General features: G+C 38.3%; 1 protein-coding gene and 1 long non-coding RNA gene across 2 annotated transcripts; one reads left to right on the top strand and one right to left on the bottom strand.

Moving 5' to 3' along the window:
* Positions 1-1,311: 1,311 nt before the first annotated feature.
* On the bottom strand, positions 1,312-3,546 carry LOC116194836. The gene is made up of 2 exons (XR_004154537.1): positions 3,027-3,546; positions 1,312-2,391 (listed from the first exon to the last, which is right to left on the bottom strand). It is a non-coding gene; the product is annotated as an uncharacterized LOC116194836 (long non-coding RNA).
* Positions 3,547-8,871: 5,325 nt separating this feature from the next.
* LOC116197469 (DNA-directed RNA polymerase III subunit rpc3) lies at positions 8,872-14,473 on the top strand. Its single transcript, XM_031527624.1, has 15 exons — positions 8,872-9,296; positions 9,409-9,556; positions 9,645-9,763; positions 9,855-9,945; positions 10,245-10,396; positions 10,961-11,101; positions 11,180-11,281; positions 11,843-11,954; positions 12,513-12,647; positions 12,770-12,807; positions 12,901-12,993; positions 13,227-13,310; positions 13,582-13,731; positions 13,840-14,035; positions 14,120-14,473. Exons 1-14 carry the CDS (start codon positions 9,228-9,230, stop codon positions 13,972-13,974), a joined length of 1,569 nt encoding a protein of 522 aa, XP_031383484.1. The 5' UTR covers positions 8,872-9,227; the 3' UTR covers positions 13,975-14,035; positions 14,120-14,473.
* Positions 14,474-15,665: the final 1,192 nt, after the last annotated feature.

Here is a 15,665-nt window from a genome sequence, read left to right as displayed (position 1 = left end):
CCCCAAACCTCCCTCTCTTTCTCTTCGATGAATCGGGGCAATGCGGGCCCTATCGTCAGCTCCCACCGCTCGAGGGACTATCGAGGCGGTTGTGGCCCCAAGGCAACCTCTAATATCGCGAATGACCTCGCCCTTGATGGTGGTAGTTGTGATCAGAGCCACCACCACTTGAACGCGTGGACTGAACTTCCTTTCACCCCCTTCTCTTTTCTCTCTCGCCTTTTGATTGAAAATATGAAAATGGGACCATTTTTGCAAATTGTTATAAATTGAGGGGAGGTGCAAATTTTAAAAACTAGCTGTATGGTCGAGCAATTTAGCTGGAAAAAACAAGTAGGTTTTTTTAACTTCATCATCGAGTGTTTTTTTTTTACATAAATCTATTAAGTGAAGTCACTTTTTTTTGTGTTTATCGAGCATGTTGAATCCAATTAAGTGCTAAAAATTTTGGCTTGATTTGGGAGTGTTGTTACTGAAATAAAATATAATTTGCTAGAAAAATGATTTCAAAATTAGTAAAAGTATTTGAGAAGTAACAATTTGAAAATACTAAAATCAAAATTAATACTTAAAATAGAGAATGAGTAAAAGTAATTTTTGTAAGCACTAATTAACTTGTTTGAGAAAATCACGTTTTCAATCGCTAAAATCAACAAAATTATGATTATGAAATAGTTTAACAAACATTATTTCTGCTTAAAAATTAGAAAAAAAAACATTTATATGACCAGCACCAAAATCCCAAAAGAAGCCTTATTTTTCACAATAAACTTGTGTTATCCTTTTTTTTTTATTAAGGTAAACTTTGTGTTATCAAATACGCTCGAGATTGAAATTGTCTTCCAGCCCAGGATTCGACCAACGGACCCCTTGACAACGAAACAGTTGCCCAACAAAAGGCCCAAGTTTGTGGTTTGGTCATGGGCTTGGAGTGGGGCTTTTACTATTTGGGATTTGAGCTTTAGGTTTTTGGGCTTTCTAAGGCCCACACTGAAATTCGGGGGGGGGGGGGGGGGGGGGGGGGGGGGGGGGGGGGGGGGGGGGGGGGGGGGGGGGGGGGGGGGGGGGGGGGGGGGGAATCTAAAAAGAGAGAGATAGAAATAGAATCCATAGCCTAAGACTATCGTAGGGTATAGAATTCACTGATTCAGTACTAAGATAGCCGATAGGTGCTCTATTTGGTGTGGATGTACGAATATATATACCTATATGTATGAGTCCATCAGTCCAATGTATCCTTTCCTCAATCTATGGCCCTCCGTAGTATATCACAAAAAGATCGAATACTATTATGCCGACGACTATTTTCAATCTGGCTTTTTTTTTCTGTCTTTTTTTTTTTTGGCATCAAACACTCCGCTATATATACTAATTAGTGAGTAAAGAAGATGAAATGCTTTTCAGTTAACCACTAACGGAAAAGCTGCACCAGTGCTTTCAAGAGAAGCCAAAATGAGAAGATCCATTACCATAAAGTTTGTGAGATGTATACATATATATATAACTTACATGGTATTCTTCAGCATAATGTATTACCGGATCAGGAACGCATCAATTGATGAAAGTCGAAGGGGCATCAGATTTGATGGAGATTTAGACCAAACAAGGAATTGAGAATCAGAATCTATTCCTTTTGTTTCCAACGCATTAATTATTTCAAAAAGGAGAAAGCCTCCTGAAGGATCAGAATCTTAGCTAGCTAGAGAATTCAATCTTCTTTTGTTAAATAAATCTCTATTTATTTAAAGATAATAAACTATATGTAAAGTGGAAGATACCTTCAATATATGTATATGCCTTAGAAAGGCAAAGATAATTCGTATGCCCAAGGAAAAAAAAAAAAGGAAGAAGAAGGGAAAGAAAAAGGATCATTTCCTCAAAAAGAAACAAAGGAAGCATCAAGCATTTCTTTTCTTATCTTATCTCCCTGATTAACAATCCATCTCCTATCCTATGCTTTAATACACACACACACACACACACACAAAATATATATATATATATATATGCATGCAAGAATGACATTGAACTTTGTGGTTCTTCTGATCTCTTTACACTGAGAAGATGCCCGGCATCGGGAAAAACCATAAACTTGGACTCAGGAACAAATTAATATCGACTCCCCAGTGGATATTTATTCCTGAGTCAATTATGTGTATGCGCGCTAGTGATCGATGTATGGCAAAACTGTCAACAAAATATATGTGTTGCTGTGTGCCTCAAAAAGTCGAGAAAATGACACGGAGAATTCAACGAGTCTTGATTTTGTGGTCTCTAATGAACGCGCGGCATGATCATTTCTTGCACAGAAGCAATTCCATATATATTTAGATTCTCGATCAATCTCGGAACTTCGATAAAGATCAGCATTCATGTTCACAACACCACTGCCTGCCCAATATATATGTATTTGTGTTAAGCATGTTTTATGCTTTCTAACTCGTCATTTCCTCTAGTTTTCTTTGAAAATTCTTTGATCTCGGCTAATGGATATTGATCTTCTCGAGGGTTTCTCAGAAAAATGATTAATTAGTCAATATGTTGAAAAATAAAACCAAAAGTGATATATGACAAATTAATATCATGAAGAGATGGTCTTATACATACATACATACATATATATATATACATGCTAATTTAAAATAGAAATCATTCACTAATGATCAGAAATTAACTTATGTAATAGAGAGCTGTGTGTTGACTCTTTGTAGAGCTCAAACGGATCAAATCCAGATGTAACTTCCAAAGCATACACCCTGGTCTTCCTATATATATATATATATATATATGTATATATGCAGGAACTATATATGTGCACTGTGAGTAGAGCTAGCCATGAGCAAGAGATCATATATATATATATAAGAGATAAAGAACAGATTCTATGCCTTCAAATTCTCTTTATATATTGCTAGTTTTCAATCCTATAGCTAGAAGACTAGACAGCAGACTTTCATATATTCATGTGAATCGATCTAAGTTGTGCGTGTAACGGATACGAGTGGTTAATCCAATTACAGGCGTACCTTGAAGAGAAATCCGACGCACCAGGAACCACATAGGAAATCAGTTATTAGAGCAAGTGATGGAAAATTCCAAAGGGATCGCATGATCTGAGGGGCATGCATATGAGATTGAAAAACTGGATACCGAAGCTCACTTCAGCATCTGCGCTCGATCTGATCAATGCGATCCCTTTGGAACTATCCATCTGCCCTAAGCAAGAAACGCACCAGCTGCCAGAAGCCAACGCAGAGAGACAGTAGTTTCAGATGACGATTTGATCGGTAGTATCCGATCGAGGAGGAGGCCGAGGAGAGAAGAAATAGGCTTCTTTTTTTTCTTTTTTTTTTTATTAGGGTCAAGTGGTGATATTTATTGGTGTCGAGTTCACGCAAAGGGCATGATAGATAGATAGAAGAGGAAGGCAGGAACCGGAAGTTAGCTGTACGTAAGCTGTGTGGGATACACTGTCGTCATACTTCCCCACACCCCCCTTCTTCTTTTTTGTGCCTTTTGTTTTTATCATTTCCTTACGGCTCTAATTTCCGGTGACATTACTGAGGTTTCCATAGTCCAAACTCCATTTACGTGCAATTTGGTTTTTAAAAAGTGTAAATTAGTTTTTATTAGGACTTTCAGTTTTATTCCCTTTTTTTTTTTACTGAAAAAATTATATTACTCTTAAAAAGATTGCCCACTGAGGTTAATATTATCCCACCGAAATAAACTATCAGAAAAAAAAGCCCTTCAAAATAAAGTTAAAAGGCGGATTTAAGTCACTGTGAACGTAGAAAATTCACGTTGGGGAAGTTTTATTCATTAGTGGATTGACCCGACTCAACTGGATTAGTCGGGGTCCTATTGGACTTTCAGATATCAAGTTTCACACCGAAAAAAAAAAGAATTTAAGTTAAAAGGTTTATCTTCGAACCGAGACAAGAAAGTGTGAAAATAAAACAGTAGATCGAGCAGACTCCATTCATATTTTATGGAAAACAGTTTCCTTATAACCATAGAAAAAGAAAAGAGTTTCCTTATCTACGAATAAAAGTCAATCGCAAACTACATATACATATATATACGTAATAATATGTGCAATCAAATTATGTAGTGAACCAATTAATAGATGAATGAAAAAATTAATTTGAAAAAAAAAACAATTAATCAATGGAGTTCGATCAAGCATGAAGGGAGGAAGAGGAAATAAATGAGGCTCTCTCAGTCTCTTCTCCCATTTGATCGATTATTTATTTATTTATTTATTTATGTGGGCAGGTGAGTGTTACCATCAAACAACTAATGCTGCTGGCAAGAACCTTAACAAGTCCCTCCATCAAAGAAAATGATGCATGCCCAGCTGAGCTGAGCTGCTAATAATGATTTCTTGCTCATTATATATACCGTCCTGGATAGCCGTCAATTCGATCGTTCCTATTTTGTCATCTTATATCGACGTGCAATTATGAAGATGAACATTCTCACAATGTGGCCAACTTCCGACTCCCTATTAAATGCATTGCTCCTGCGATTGATAACTTCCTAGTCGATCCGTTATATGTTTTTTTTTCTTTTTTCGGTAGAGCTCATAATTTAATTTTTGGTGTGAAATAGACAATATAATTAAAAAAAAAAAGTACAAATAAATTAGAAGTTTATTCCAGATATTTCTAACATTTTTTATGTTTCGGAGAAATATCGTTCAAAGTGCTATGATCTATATATATGTGTGTGTATGTATACCTCGTATATAAGTGGCATTATCATCATGCAAAATCATGCCCGTCTTGCAGAGAAGAACAAATTAGAGCATTTTCCTTCTCTTCCCACCCAGCTTTTCAGCGCTGTAAAAAATCCTGTCAGCTCGATTCGATATCTGTATTTGCCCACGTGTTTGAATGAATGATAGTAAGCACGCGATATATACTTAAAAACAATAAAAAGGGGAAAACTGAAAATAAATTTTCACATTTTACAGGTCTTAAATATATATTGTACACTATTTCTCACCGAAAACGAAAAATTCTATACTCTTTTTTTTTATTATTATTATAGGGAGGTTCACATAGATGATAGACCTAATTGAAAAAGAAAAAAAAAAAAAAAAAAGAAAAAGGCCTGAAATAAAAATTGAGTTAATCTATTGATTTTTCAGAAAGCAAGAGATAATAAATGATAATAAATTCATGATGTCCGAACATAGGGTGGGAGATTACTCTATCTCTTCTTTGCTAGCTAGCTAGGAGCAACGATATCATATCATCATATATGTAATCCGATCGACTGAACAAATACTATATACCATCAATATTATATATATATATATATATATATATATATAGTTGGATTAATTTGGCATGTAATGTGCATATAGTTTACAATCACTCAATAATTCTCCATATAGATGTCGGCCGGGCTGGGAACGATTCCCGCTCAGCGTGCTATTAGGCTTTCGATCGGATACAAACGAAAAACTAGCCTAACACCACTACTAGGGTGGGCTACATATGGCCACTGGGACTGTGGCACCATCCCAGCCCGCCGTGTAAATTTCGGTCTATATTATGTCAATCTCGGTCGTAAAAAATATCTTAAGAAAACATGAGCTTCTAGTTAGTTCGGTGAATTATTAAATGCACAAATAGCGACATCTTATTCTTCCATATGCACTGCACTATCGATAACATATACCATATTTCAATCTGCAGTTTATCAACAAACACTAGCTAAGTAGCCTAAGCTAGATTGGGAAGAAATTGCGATCGCGAGGAAGCCAGTATAGTTCTCGCCGATAATCGGTCGTTGATCGATACATGTGTATCGGTCGATTTAATTATCGAGCAAGAAAGTTAGAAAGAAGGCAATCACGTCAATAGGAAAAAAAAAACATTAATAAGTGACAGGATCATGTGAGATTGGGCCAAGGGGGGGGGGGGGGGGGGGGGGGACCAGAGAATAGTGGGGGTGGGGGAGCACATCACAAAGCCCCCACGCGTGCCCCTCGTGGTCCCGTCTCTATATCACTCACGTCCCTCTGTCCCCCTGATTCGATGCATATGGGGTCACAAATTCCATCCCCCCCCCCCCCCCCCCCCCCCCCCGGCGGCCGCTTCCCTTCACACGTACTCTCTCTCTTCCCCGACTCCCTACCCAATTGCTCATTAGTATAGTAAGGTCAATCCTCTATATATCTTTCTCTTTCCTTTATTTACTTCTCCAAATTTAAACTTAGCTAGCTGTCCCATGAACGCAGGCAAAATTTGTAGTATAGTACAGGGCCATTTGTAAGCGAGAAAAGATATTTTTGTTATTCGAGTACGTATCATGGTATTCAGAAATCCGAAACGGACCATGAGTAATCTAATTCGATCCCAATCGGTCTACTGAGAACAAAACTCTCACAGTCAAGAATTTTCTCAATTCATGAGATTCGGATCCGAGACATTATTTAAAAGAATAAGCGTCGAATCGTTTGAACAAATTCTTATTGCTAAAAAAAGAGAATTTTTATGTAACAGTGAATTGACAAATAATCTATATATTATAATATATAATGCTTGGGTAATTATATTGCCGGAGGCTACTATGTATGCACATTTGGTGAAATAGAAATCTCTCATGTGTTTTGTAACCGTTTACGTTAATTAATAATATGCATTTATTACCTATTGTGAATTACATGGCATATATATTCATCGATATTATTATAATTGAAAAGAAACGAATTATTAAAAAATCATAAATAGTTTGAAAATATTTAAAGTCATATACTTTACTACTTTTATATTTATATATATATATATATATATATATATAGATATAGATGTATGTTGATTTTTTTTGGTTATAGAAATATATTGAATTTTAACTTAGCATAGTATAGTGGCGTATATTTTCGTCGAAAATTATAAGGTTTCAAGTTCAATCTTAGCCGGCAAGAATTTCTCGCGCCCATCATTTTCATGCCTCTGACATTTTAATATACTCATGAACTTGCTTGATAATCGGAAAATGTACATGTAATTGCTTATTTCCTCTTCTCTTTTTTTTAATATTTTTTTTCTATCAGTCGTGTTGTGTGTATGTAAGGAGTGGTCGAAAGAATATATGAGAAATCCATTTGTTAAGATGCGAATAATGGGTCGATCCATAAGGTATGCCTGTTTTGCACTTGTAGTTATGAAACATAAGATGTCTGGTGGTGTTTGCTCAAGACAAAGCCCGATATTTCAAGGGTGATAAGTCAAAATCGAAAGGTTAAGGGGTTGTACGTAATAAAATGTAAAGTTTTGGAGTGAGTGGTCAACGAATCAATTGTTTGGGGGGTTCGTTGGGATTAATCCTACTTTTGGTGGGGTGGAGGCCCAGCTCTTGTTTGGGCCAGAGAATGTAGTTGGAGCGAGACGAGCACCCACTCATCTGATTCCTTAACTGGGCTCGATATCGGCCCATCTATCCCTGGGAAAACCGGTTCGAACCGGCATCCTTCCTTGCATAGCGCGGTCGTCCCAATCCGAACGGAGCAACAATTCGGTCGGGTTTGTGAAAAATTCTCGGCTCATAGTCATCCCACACATTTCACTCGCAATTTTTAGAAGATAAAAAAGGGTCCCCAAATTTTTCTAATGTTCAAAATAGCCCACTTCTCTTTCTCTCTCTTCTGTTATTACAACTCTTTCAGCCCTTCCTCCTACTCCAACTCGAGAAGAAATGGTGCAGAGAAGGAAAAAACGGTGCAAAGAAGAGAGAAAGAGAGTGGTGTGGGCTATTTTGCAAAGTGAAAAAGGATTTGGAAATTTTTTTCTAATTTTCAGAAAATTCAGAATTAGAGGAGTGGAGGTTAATTGTTATCCTCAGTAGGGGAGGGTTAGGTTATGTAGGGCTGGGCAAAATATCCAATTAACCAAACTAAATTGCGAACCGATCCACAAATAATAGAACCATTGGACCAGTTATTAACGGTTCGGTTGTTTTTTCATCTAATTGGTTAGGTTAATCTATTCATTTGGTTCGGATAATAGCGGATAATAGAACCGAACCAATATTACAAATATTTTGTTTAGGAAATTTTAAAATAAAAGAAAATTATAATACCAAATACGATTATGAAGTTTGAAGCTCTAAAACTTCAGAGCTGGGACGACGACCATGGTTGGGGTGACCACACGGACTCACTCTCGCTGCCGAAGGGGACGATGATAGCCAGAGCTAGGACAACGGCCAAGGTTGGGGCGACAACCGGAAGGAGGGCGCCAAAGTTGTGAGGATCTAAGGGGGGACGACAGCCAAGGGTGGCCTCAGTGACGTCTCTCTGGTCCCATGGAGCTCTCATCTCTGCTGCTAGGTGCGACACCATCGACACCTCAATCTCTGTCTGTTTTAGGGTTTTATTAGTGTTCTAAGCCTCGTGTTGCACGAGTTTATTTTTAATAGTATCTAATCAATTATATCTACGCAGCTGCGCTGTCATCAAGTAACTTTCGAATACATCTAAATTTAAAGAGTAGGACCTTACAATAATTTACGCATGTATTAATTAGTGGATACAATCAAAAGTTTTATTGCTAAAAAAATGTTCTGTAATAACCAATATATGCATTAATTAAGGGATAAAATTAGAAAATATTTCAAAGATAAAATATCTAAAATTTATTGATCTAAAGAAGTCAGAAGGACGTCTAATCATGAGTTATGGGATCGCTCAAGAAGTCTATGCGGAAGACTTCTTTGAATGAATAGAGCAATCTCATGAGCTTGCGTGGAAATCTCTTGTTAAATGAATAAATAACCTCTCGAAAGAGGGTAATTAAATATATATATATAGTGATTTCTGCTCTGGTTGCTCTTGCTCCGTCAAAGTGAATCGGGGCTGCGGACAATAAGTTCGATCGATTCCCAATTTGACACGATTCAGAGCACCACCACATCCACACATAGTACATACACTGTGTCTCTCTCCCTAACGATGGCGATCCGCGCCGGCAAAGTGTGAGGGGCTCTGTGTGAATTGCTTTGCAGGGGATGAACTCTGGTTCGGTTCGGGTCTTGTAATATAGATCCATAGCATCTTCTGGTATCCCGGTTCGGTTGGGGTCGACCCTATTGGACGCCCCATTATCGGTCGAAGCCTTGCTTTCTTTCTTCTCCCTGCAGCAGCGCGGCGGAACTGAACTGTGAAGAATAAAATTAGGATTTCAGCGGGGGGAGGAGGAGGTAGCAGTTCATCAATGGCTACGCAGTGGGGCATCAAGTACGCAGTACACATTGTCTCCTCCCACTTCGGCGATCTCGCTGCTGTAAAATCCCTCTCTCTCTCTCTCTGCCTGCTTTCGAGTAGTCGTGTTCTTGACGCTATGAGCTGATTCTCACATCTTTAGCTTAGCTCGTTTTTTTTTTTTGAACGTGCAGAAAATTTGTGAGTGTCTTCTCCGTAGAGGGCCTCTGAGTCAGCAGAACATCGCTCGGTTCTTGGAGACCCCTCCCTCACAAGTTAAGACCTGCTTGTTACTTCTGATACAGCAGAACTTGGTTCAGGCTTTCACTGCCAAGGATCCAGGTATTTCGGATTCGCAGTTCTCCCCAATTGAGCTCGGATTAAAGTCCATTCTACCTCATCGAATTGAGATTTTTTTTTTTGTCTGCAGGTGGTCATGGAGATGCAGTGAAACAAACAACTGAGTATATAGCGTTGTTTGATAACATTATCCACCGTACAAGATTCCCAAAGTTCATCATTGTCGTGTCCCAGGAACTAGAGAAAGGGGTGGGTTTGACGACCATTCTCTAAGTTTATGTGTCCCTGAGCTTGGAGGTGGTTCCCGGGAAACTGATTTTCTGTCCGTTGATGTTTGTAGTGTGTGGAGTTGTTTGAAGGCTTGCTGCAGCATGGTCGGCTAACGTTGGAGAAGTTGATTGACAGGGCCAAATCTGGCAAGCATATTCAAGGCAAGTCTCGAAATGTTCGATAATTCTAATATTGGTTGAATATTTTGTTATTATATTTGACTGTGAGTTGTAAAACATTTGTTTTCTCCGCGACTGCCAATCTGAACTCTTACTTCTTGTTTGTATTTGATGTTTAGTTTGCAAGTGGAGAGAATTTAGTGCTTCTGATCAGTTTGTTGGCTCAGGCATTTTAAGTATATATCCCCTTAAGTGGGAACAGAAATGTGCTCAAATTATAGGTTAAGAACATACACATTTTTAGATACTAACTTCAACACTGAACTTGTGTACTCTTCTAGAAAATTCTAATATCGAGAATGCTGTACGAGAAAACCTTTCCAAACTTGTGCATGCCCATTTCGTTGAACGCTGTCCGGCCATTGAACCAGTTCTTGCTCCCCCGAGTGAGGACGAACTAGCTGCAAAGAAGCGAGCGTCAAGATCTTTGAAGGTACTTATTATATTTCTATGAGTCGTGCATGTCTATGAGTTGACAGTTTTGCATTTTTATGAGTTGATAGTTGTGTTAGGCAAGACCTACGCAAACATTGTCTGTTGTCATCTCAACCTCAGTTGTTGGACAATCTGGTCGAGATCATACTACTTAGATGCTAATTCAGGCATATGCTCAGGAGTGGATTTAATTATTCTCATTGTAGTTCCGTTTCTAATATTGGATGTAAAGTGAGACACGAATTCTCTGGTGGACCATTCTTTAATGAATTGTAGAACATTTCTCAATAATTGCATCTCATGTACTTTTGTGCCCTTTTAATGCATTTGAGGTCTCGCGATGATATTCATCGTGGTCTTTTATTCATGACACTCCTCTGTTATAAAATTATATCTATTGTTCAATGGGTTGCATTTGTGTTTTTCTATGTAATATATATATACACTATCTAATAGTCCAAGAAAGCTGCATTGGCATCTGGAGACGTGGACTCAAATTTGGTAACTAAATAATCTTGAAGGAATTGTATTTGGCTTGGTTATAAAAGTTAATTCTTTATAGATAGCCGCTGGACCAGACATTGTGCAACGTGTTCTAGAAGCAGCAGCTCCGATGGAGTCTAAGAGATTTTTGTTCATGAGCGATGAGAACTGCATAGATTCGGAGAAGGCTGAGGCTTCTTTTGTAGATGTTGGTGAAAAGGTTGGTGTAATGATTATTTCTGAAGCTTGCCATCTGGTTTAAGCACATATCGAATTAATATCTTTTCATACCATGCAGCGAAAGCACAGTCTTCTGGCATCGGACAGTGATCTTGGAATCAAAGAAGAGGTCCTTTGGCGTGCCAATTATGAGGAGTTCCTTCGCCGTTTTAGGCACAAGGTTGAGTTGCCTTTCCTCTTTGTCCACTTTATTTTATCTTTGACAGGGATGAGGTGTCTTCCACTGGTTTAAGCGATGGGATATGTGAGTTGGTGTCTTTACTTCTTATGACCATGTGAAGATGCCCTTATCCTGTTCATTAATATTTTCCCATTTCCTCTGTCTTGGAGCATGCCTGTTTGTACTGCTAAAAACTGGGATAATTTTTTGGCATGCCAAAATGATGTAGTGACGTGTAATGCTCATGCTATGCTCCCATTTGCCTTATTGATCTTCATAGGAGATTCATCTGAAGGCCATGGATTGTTTATCAACTATGCATTTAAGAGTTAAAGACTCTATCCATATTTTGTGAAAATTAGAAATGAGCACCTCTTCAAACTGTGAGAGTCTACTTTATGTGCTCCCATGGATGAAGAATTTTTCTGTTTGCTTCTGCACTGCTTTTATTGTCTCAACATGCACCCTACATATTGGTACACCTTATATAATGTCATTTATTTTAGTATATCATTTATTTTTTATGTTATTGACAACTCCACACATTATTGTCTGTTGTAGGCTTGTGTTGAGAATGTGAGAGAAAGGCTGGATGATGGAGCTGCCATTGCCTTAAGCTCAATGTTGGAGGCGGGTAGGAGACTGGAGAGCAAATTGAAAACCGAAACTTCTGGTGATCTATTCTTGAGATTTTGTGTTCTTTGTCTTGCTTTCTACTAAACTCATTGTACACTAAAGGAGCAGCTAAAACATATTCATTAGACTTGTTCATCATAATAATCATGCACTTTTCACTCATGAACATGTTTATATGGTGGTTGATCTCCATTCCAGAAGCATACTATTCCATACTTATTTGACTATGCTATCATAGGTCTATGTGAAGTTGGGAACTGCTCAGACTGGTACACTTAGATACGTCATCAATAAATAGTCCTTTAGGTTATTTATCAGAGTTGTGGACTGGTCTATACATGTATCCTCTTAGTTGGGGCATTTTGCTCCCACCAGGAGTTCCCCTTCAACCACACCACCCCACCCCCACCCCCCCCCCCCCCCCCCCCCCCCCCCAACCCCAAATCTGACATTATTAATGACATTAGTTTCTATCATCCAATCTTTTCCTGCACTGCACTTACTTATCATATTGTAGATTCTTCTCGTGTTACAAGCTCAGAATTCAGATCTTTATAACTATGTGTTCTTATATGCTTAATGCTATCTTTTGCAGTTTCAGTGTCAATAAATGCTATTTATGAAGAGGCGATGAAAGCAGAAGTAGGTCGCTCCATGACTTTGGATGATCTTAGAGATTATCTAACTCTTTTGGAATGCCAGAAAGGAGCAGATGAATCGTATTCTATTGGTATCAGCTCTCCTTGCCTCCATATTATTTGTCCTGCTAGGAAACAGGACTTCATGCAACTTAAGTTCTTGGACTCCATTAGTGCTAGAGATATTTAATTGGTTCTTAAATGCATTGAGCAGATTTGAAGAGTATTCTTGAACTTGCTCAAAATGAAGAGGTCCGTTTCTTTCTTCTCTTTCACATCAAATTGTGCAACAAAGTTTATTTTGATCGATTAAACTAAGTTGTAAGAGTTGATTTTCTTCCATAGGTCGAATCAATTGTGTTGAAAAAGTATGGTAAGGATTCTTACAGAATATTCAGGTTGCTATCAAAAGAAGGTCACCTTGTTGAGACCGACAAGGTAATGACTTACCTCCAGTAACTATGCTACTCTTTTTAATAGAAATATTATATTGGATATTATCTGATATTTAGTTACATTGGATGGTATTAAACTTGGTATCTGGTTTGTCCAACTGTCCAATTCCTTTTGACATGTTTTTCTTTAAGAGTTTCTTTTGGAAGAAATGTGTGTTGGAAGAGATTTCACAGTATGATGCTTGTATATTATCTACCACATTTTCTTCATTGCAGATTTCAGACACTGCATTTGTCGATAAGAAGGAAGCGCCGAAGATTCTATACAAGCTCTGGAAGGATGAATATGTTTACATGCAGGTATCCTTAGACTCCTAAAAGACATGCATTCTTGACTTCTTGTGAAGATCTGCATTTTCCACTGAACATGCAGTCTGTTGCGCTCAGTGAAATTTTGTGTTGTTTAGTCGTGTGGATTGCATGGAAAATTCATTATGCTAGAGGTGCCCTTGTTTCAAATTATGTTCTTACACATGTTGAGAATTGATGGCAATGAGCCAACGATGACTTCTAGCGTTCACTTTTTACTTAGCCATCAGTTTAGCAATAAATAACTTTGTGCTTGCTGCAGAAAGTAACTGTAATGGGAAACAGGCAATCGCAGTTTGTGCTGTGGAAAGTGAATAAGGCCACACTCTGGAAAAACGTAGAGAACGATATGTACCATGCTGCATTAAATTTGAGCCTGAGAGTGGCTCATGAGATGGAACAAGGAAAAGAGGTGCATAAATCACCATTTTTGCTAACTTCTTTCCCCGCCTGCTTTCTCGCACTGTTTGGAACCTGGATGTGCAGTCACTTACAATTCTATGGTTCTGGTTTCTTGCAGCTTTTAAGTCTCCCTGTTGAGAAAAGGGTGGGGACTTTAGGGGAAAAGGTGAATCGGCTACGGAGAATAAGATTGGTCCTAGAGGAATCCCTAAGCAAGCTTGATGATGCTATCATGCTTTTTCACGTCTTTTAAATGAAAAATCCACGTAACCACCAGAAACTGTGAAATATTAGCCTCAATTATGGGGATTCAGGTAAATAACTCATTGGCATCTTGTCTATCTTTTGTTCATTCATCGACTTAGAAGTTATTTCCATTTTTTAATTCTTTTTTGCAGGCCATTTTATGAATCTCCAATGCAACCAAATGAACAGGGGACAGTTCTAATAGCAACTTCAAGCAAATGATGAGACATGCCAATAGAGGAAAAAACCCTGATCTCTTCATATAGATGAACGAAGTTGGAAATCTTAGACAGAGCTTCATTTGTTTATTTATCTGTGTTGCTAACTATTATGGAGCTGATTACCTAAAGCAATGTTGGAAGTGCCGGGTTTAGATTATGTATAAGCAGAACCAATAGGCATTGGGGGGAGCCGATATCAGCAATATTGTAGACAGGGATAATGGCAGCTAAGGCTAATAGTAGACATGAATCAGTTAGCATTTTTGTTTGATATACTTCTTGTTATTCGTCCGGTCCCGTCCTGCTCCACTGCCTGTCAAATGGATATCTTGAATGATCGTGGAATTTGCATAATCTCGTCTACATCAGACGCGATTGGGACCGTAGTGGCAAACTTTAGACTACCACAGCCCTGATTTTCTTTCCCTCTGTCTCTCTATTGAGGGATGGTTGGCTCGACGACGGCCACCACCACTACAGGTGGGTTTCCGGCACCCTCTCTTCACTTTCTTTTGCGGCAATCATGTAAACTCAGAACAGTGATAGAGGTAATTTTGTTTTCCTGGCCAAAAGATTATCTTAATCCACCATTAACCCACCACCTAGTTGGAAGTGGTTGCGCAATATTTATATATCCCTGTAAATACCCATCCTAATTCCTATTCCGTCATCAACAAATATAGGTTTAGAATTTTAGTAAGTCTTTTAAATCCGTTCTACCAAGTGTGGCATATGGGTTTTGCAGCATTGCAAAGATTTAAAACCTATTGGAATCACCTCGGAGCCATAATTCGGAGATTAGTTCAGACGACAAATTTAAAATACTCAGTGACCTAAAAAAGGAAAAAAAGAGATTCCTATAAAATGTCAGAACATTGGGAAAAAAAGAAGATGGAATAGATAGAAGCGAAGTAGCATGTGTTGTGATTTTGCTGATTTGAGACATTTTATCAGCAAAAGAATGTCCAAATTCTTGTTTCCGGCCAGCCAAGGGTTAAAAGAAAAGAGAGTAAGGGGAAGAGATAAGGGCATAAGAATTTCTTTTTTGGGGTTCGAATTTGAAGAATGTTTTGGTATGTGTCTCGTGGGCTATCTGGCTGTGGATTACCAAACCATATCGTGAAAGTAAAAGTTTGCAGCCAAATAATATATCACTTATCGCATCCTCATCCTCACCTGATAAATGCGTGCGGGCTTCGGGTTGGACCCTTAATCGACCCGGTAAATTTACGAAATTAATCTTTTAAACTTAACGTTATCTAGGTACACTCAAGTAGCTCACACTTCACCTCGTGCCTCGTACCTCTCGAGCTGCAAAGCCATGTATCGTATCATTGCTAATTAAGTTTCTAGCTGGAAAGCAATGTTCATTGTCCATATATTTTCATGGCACTGTCCAAATGCTTTGAATAATGTCTAGCTAGTTTGTGCATAATATTACTAGAGTTACGTACTGTGCATAGAACAGCGTAATCAA

The sequence above is a fragment of the Punica granatum genome, chromosome 2 (genome assembly GCF_007655135.1).
Source record: "Punica granatum isolate Tunisia-2019 chromosome 2, ASM765513v2, whole genome shotgun sequence".
Lineage (NCBI taxonomy): Eukaryota > Viridiplantae > Streptophyta > Magnoliopsida > Myrtales > Lythraceae > Punica > Punica granatum.
This window is presented reverse-complemented; position numbering and strand designations above follow the sequence as displayed.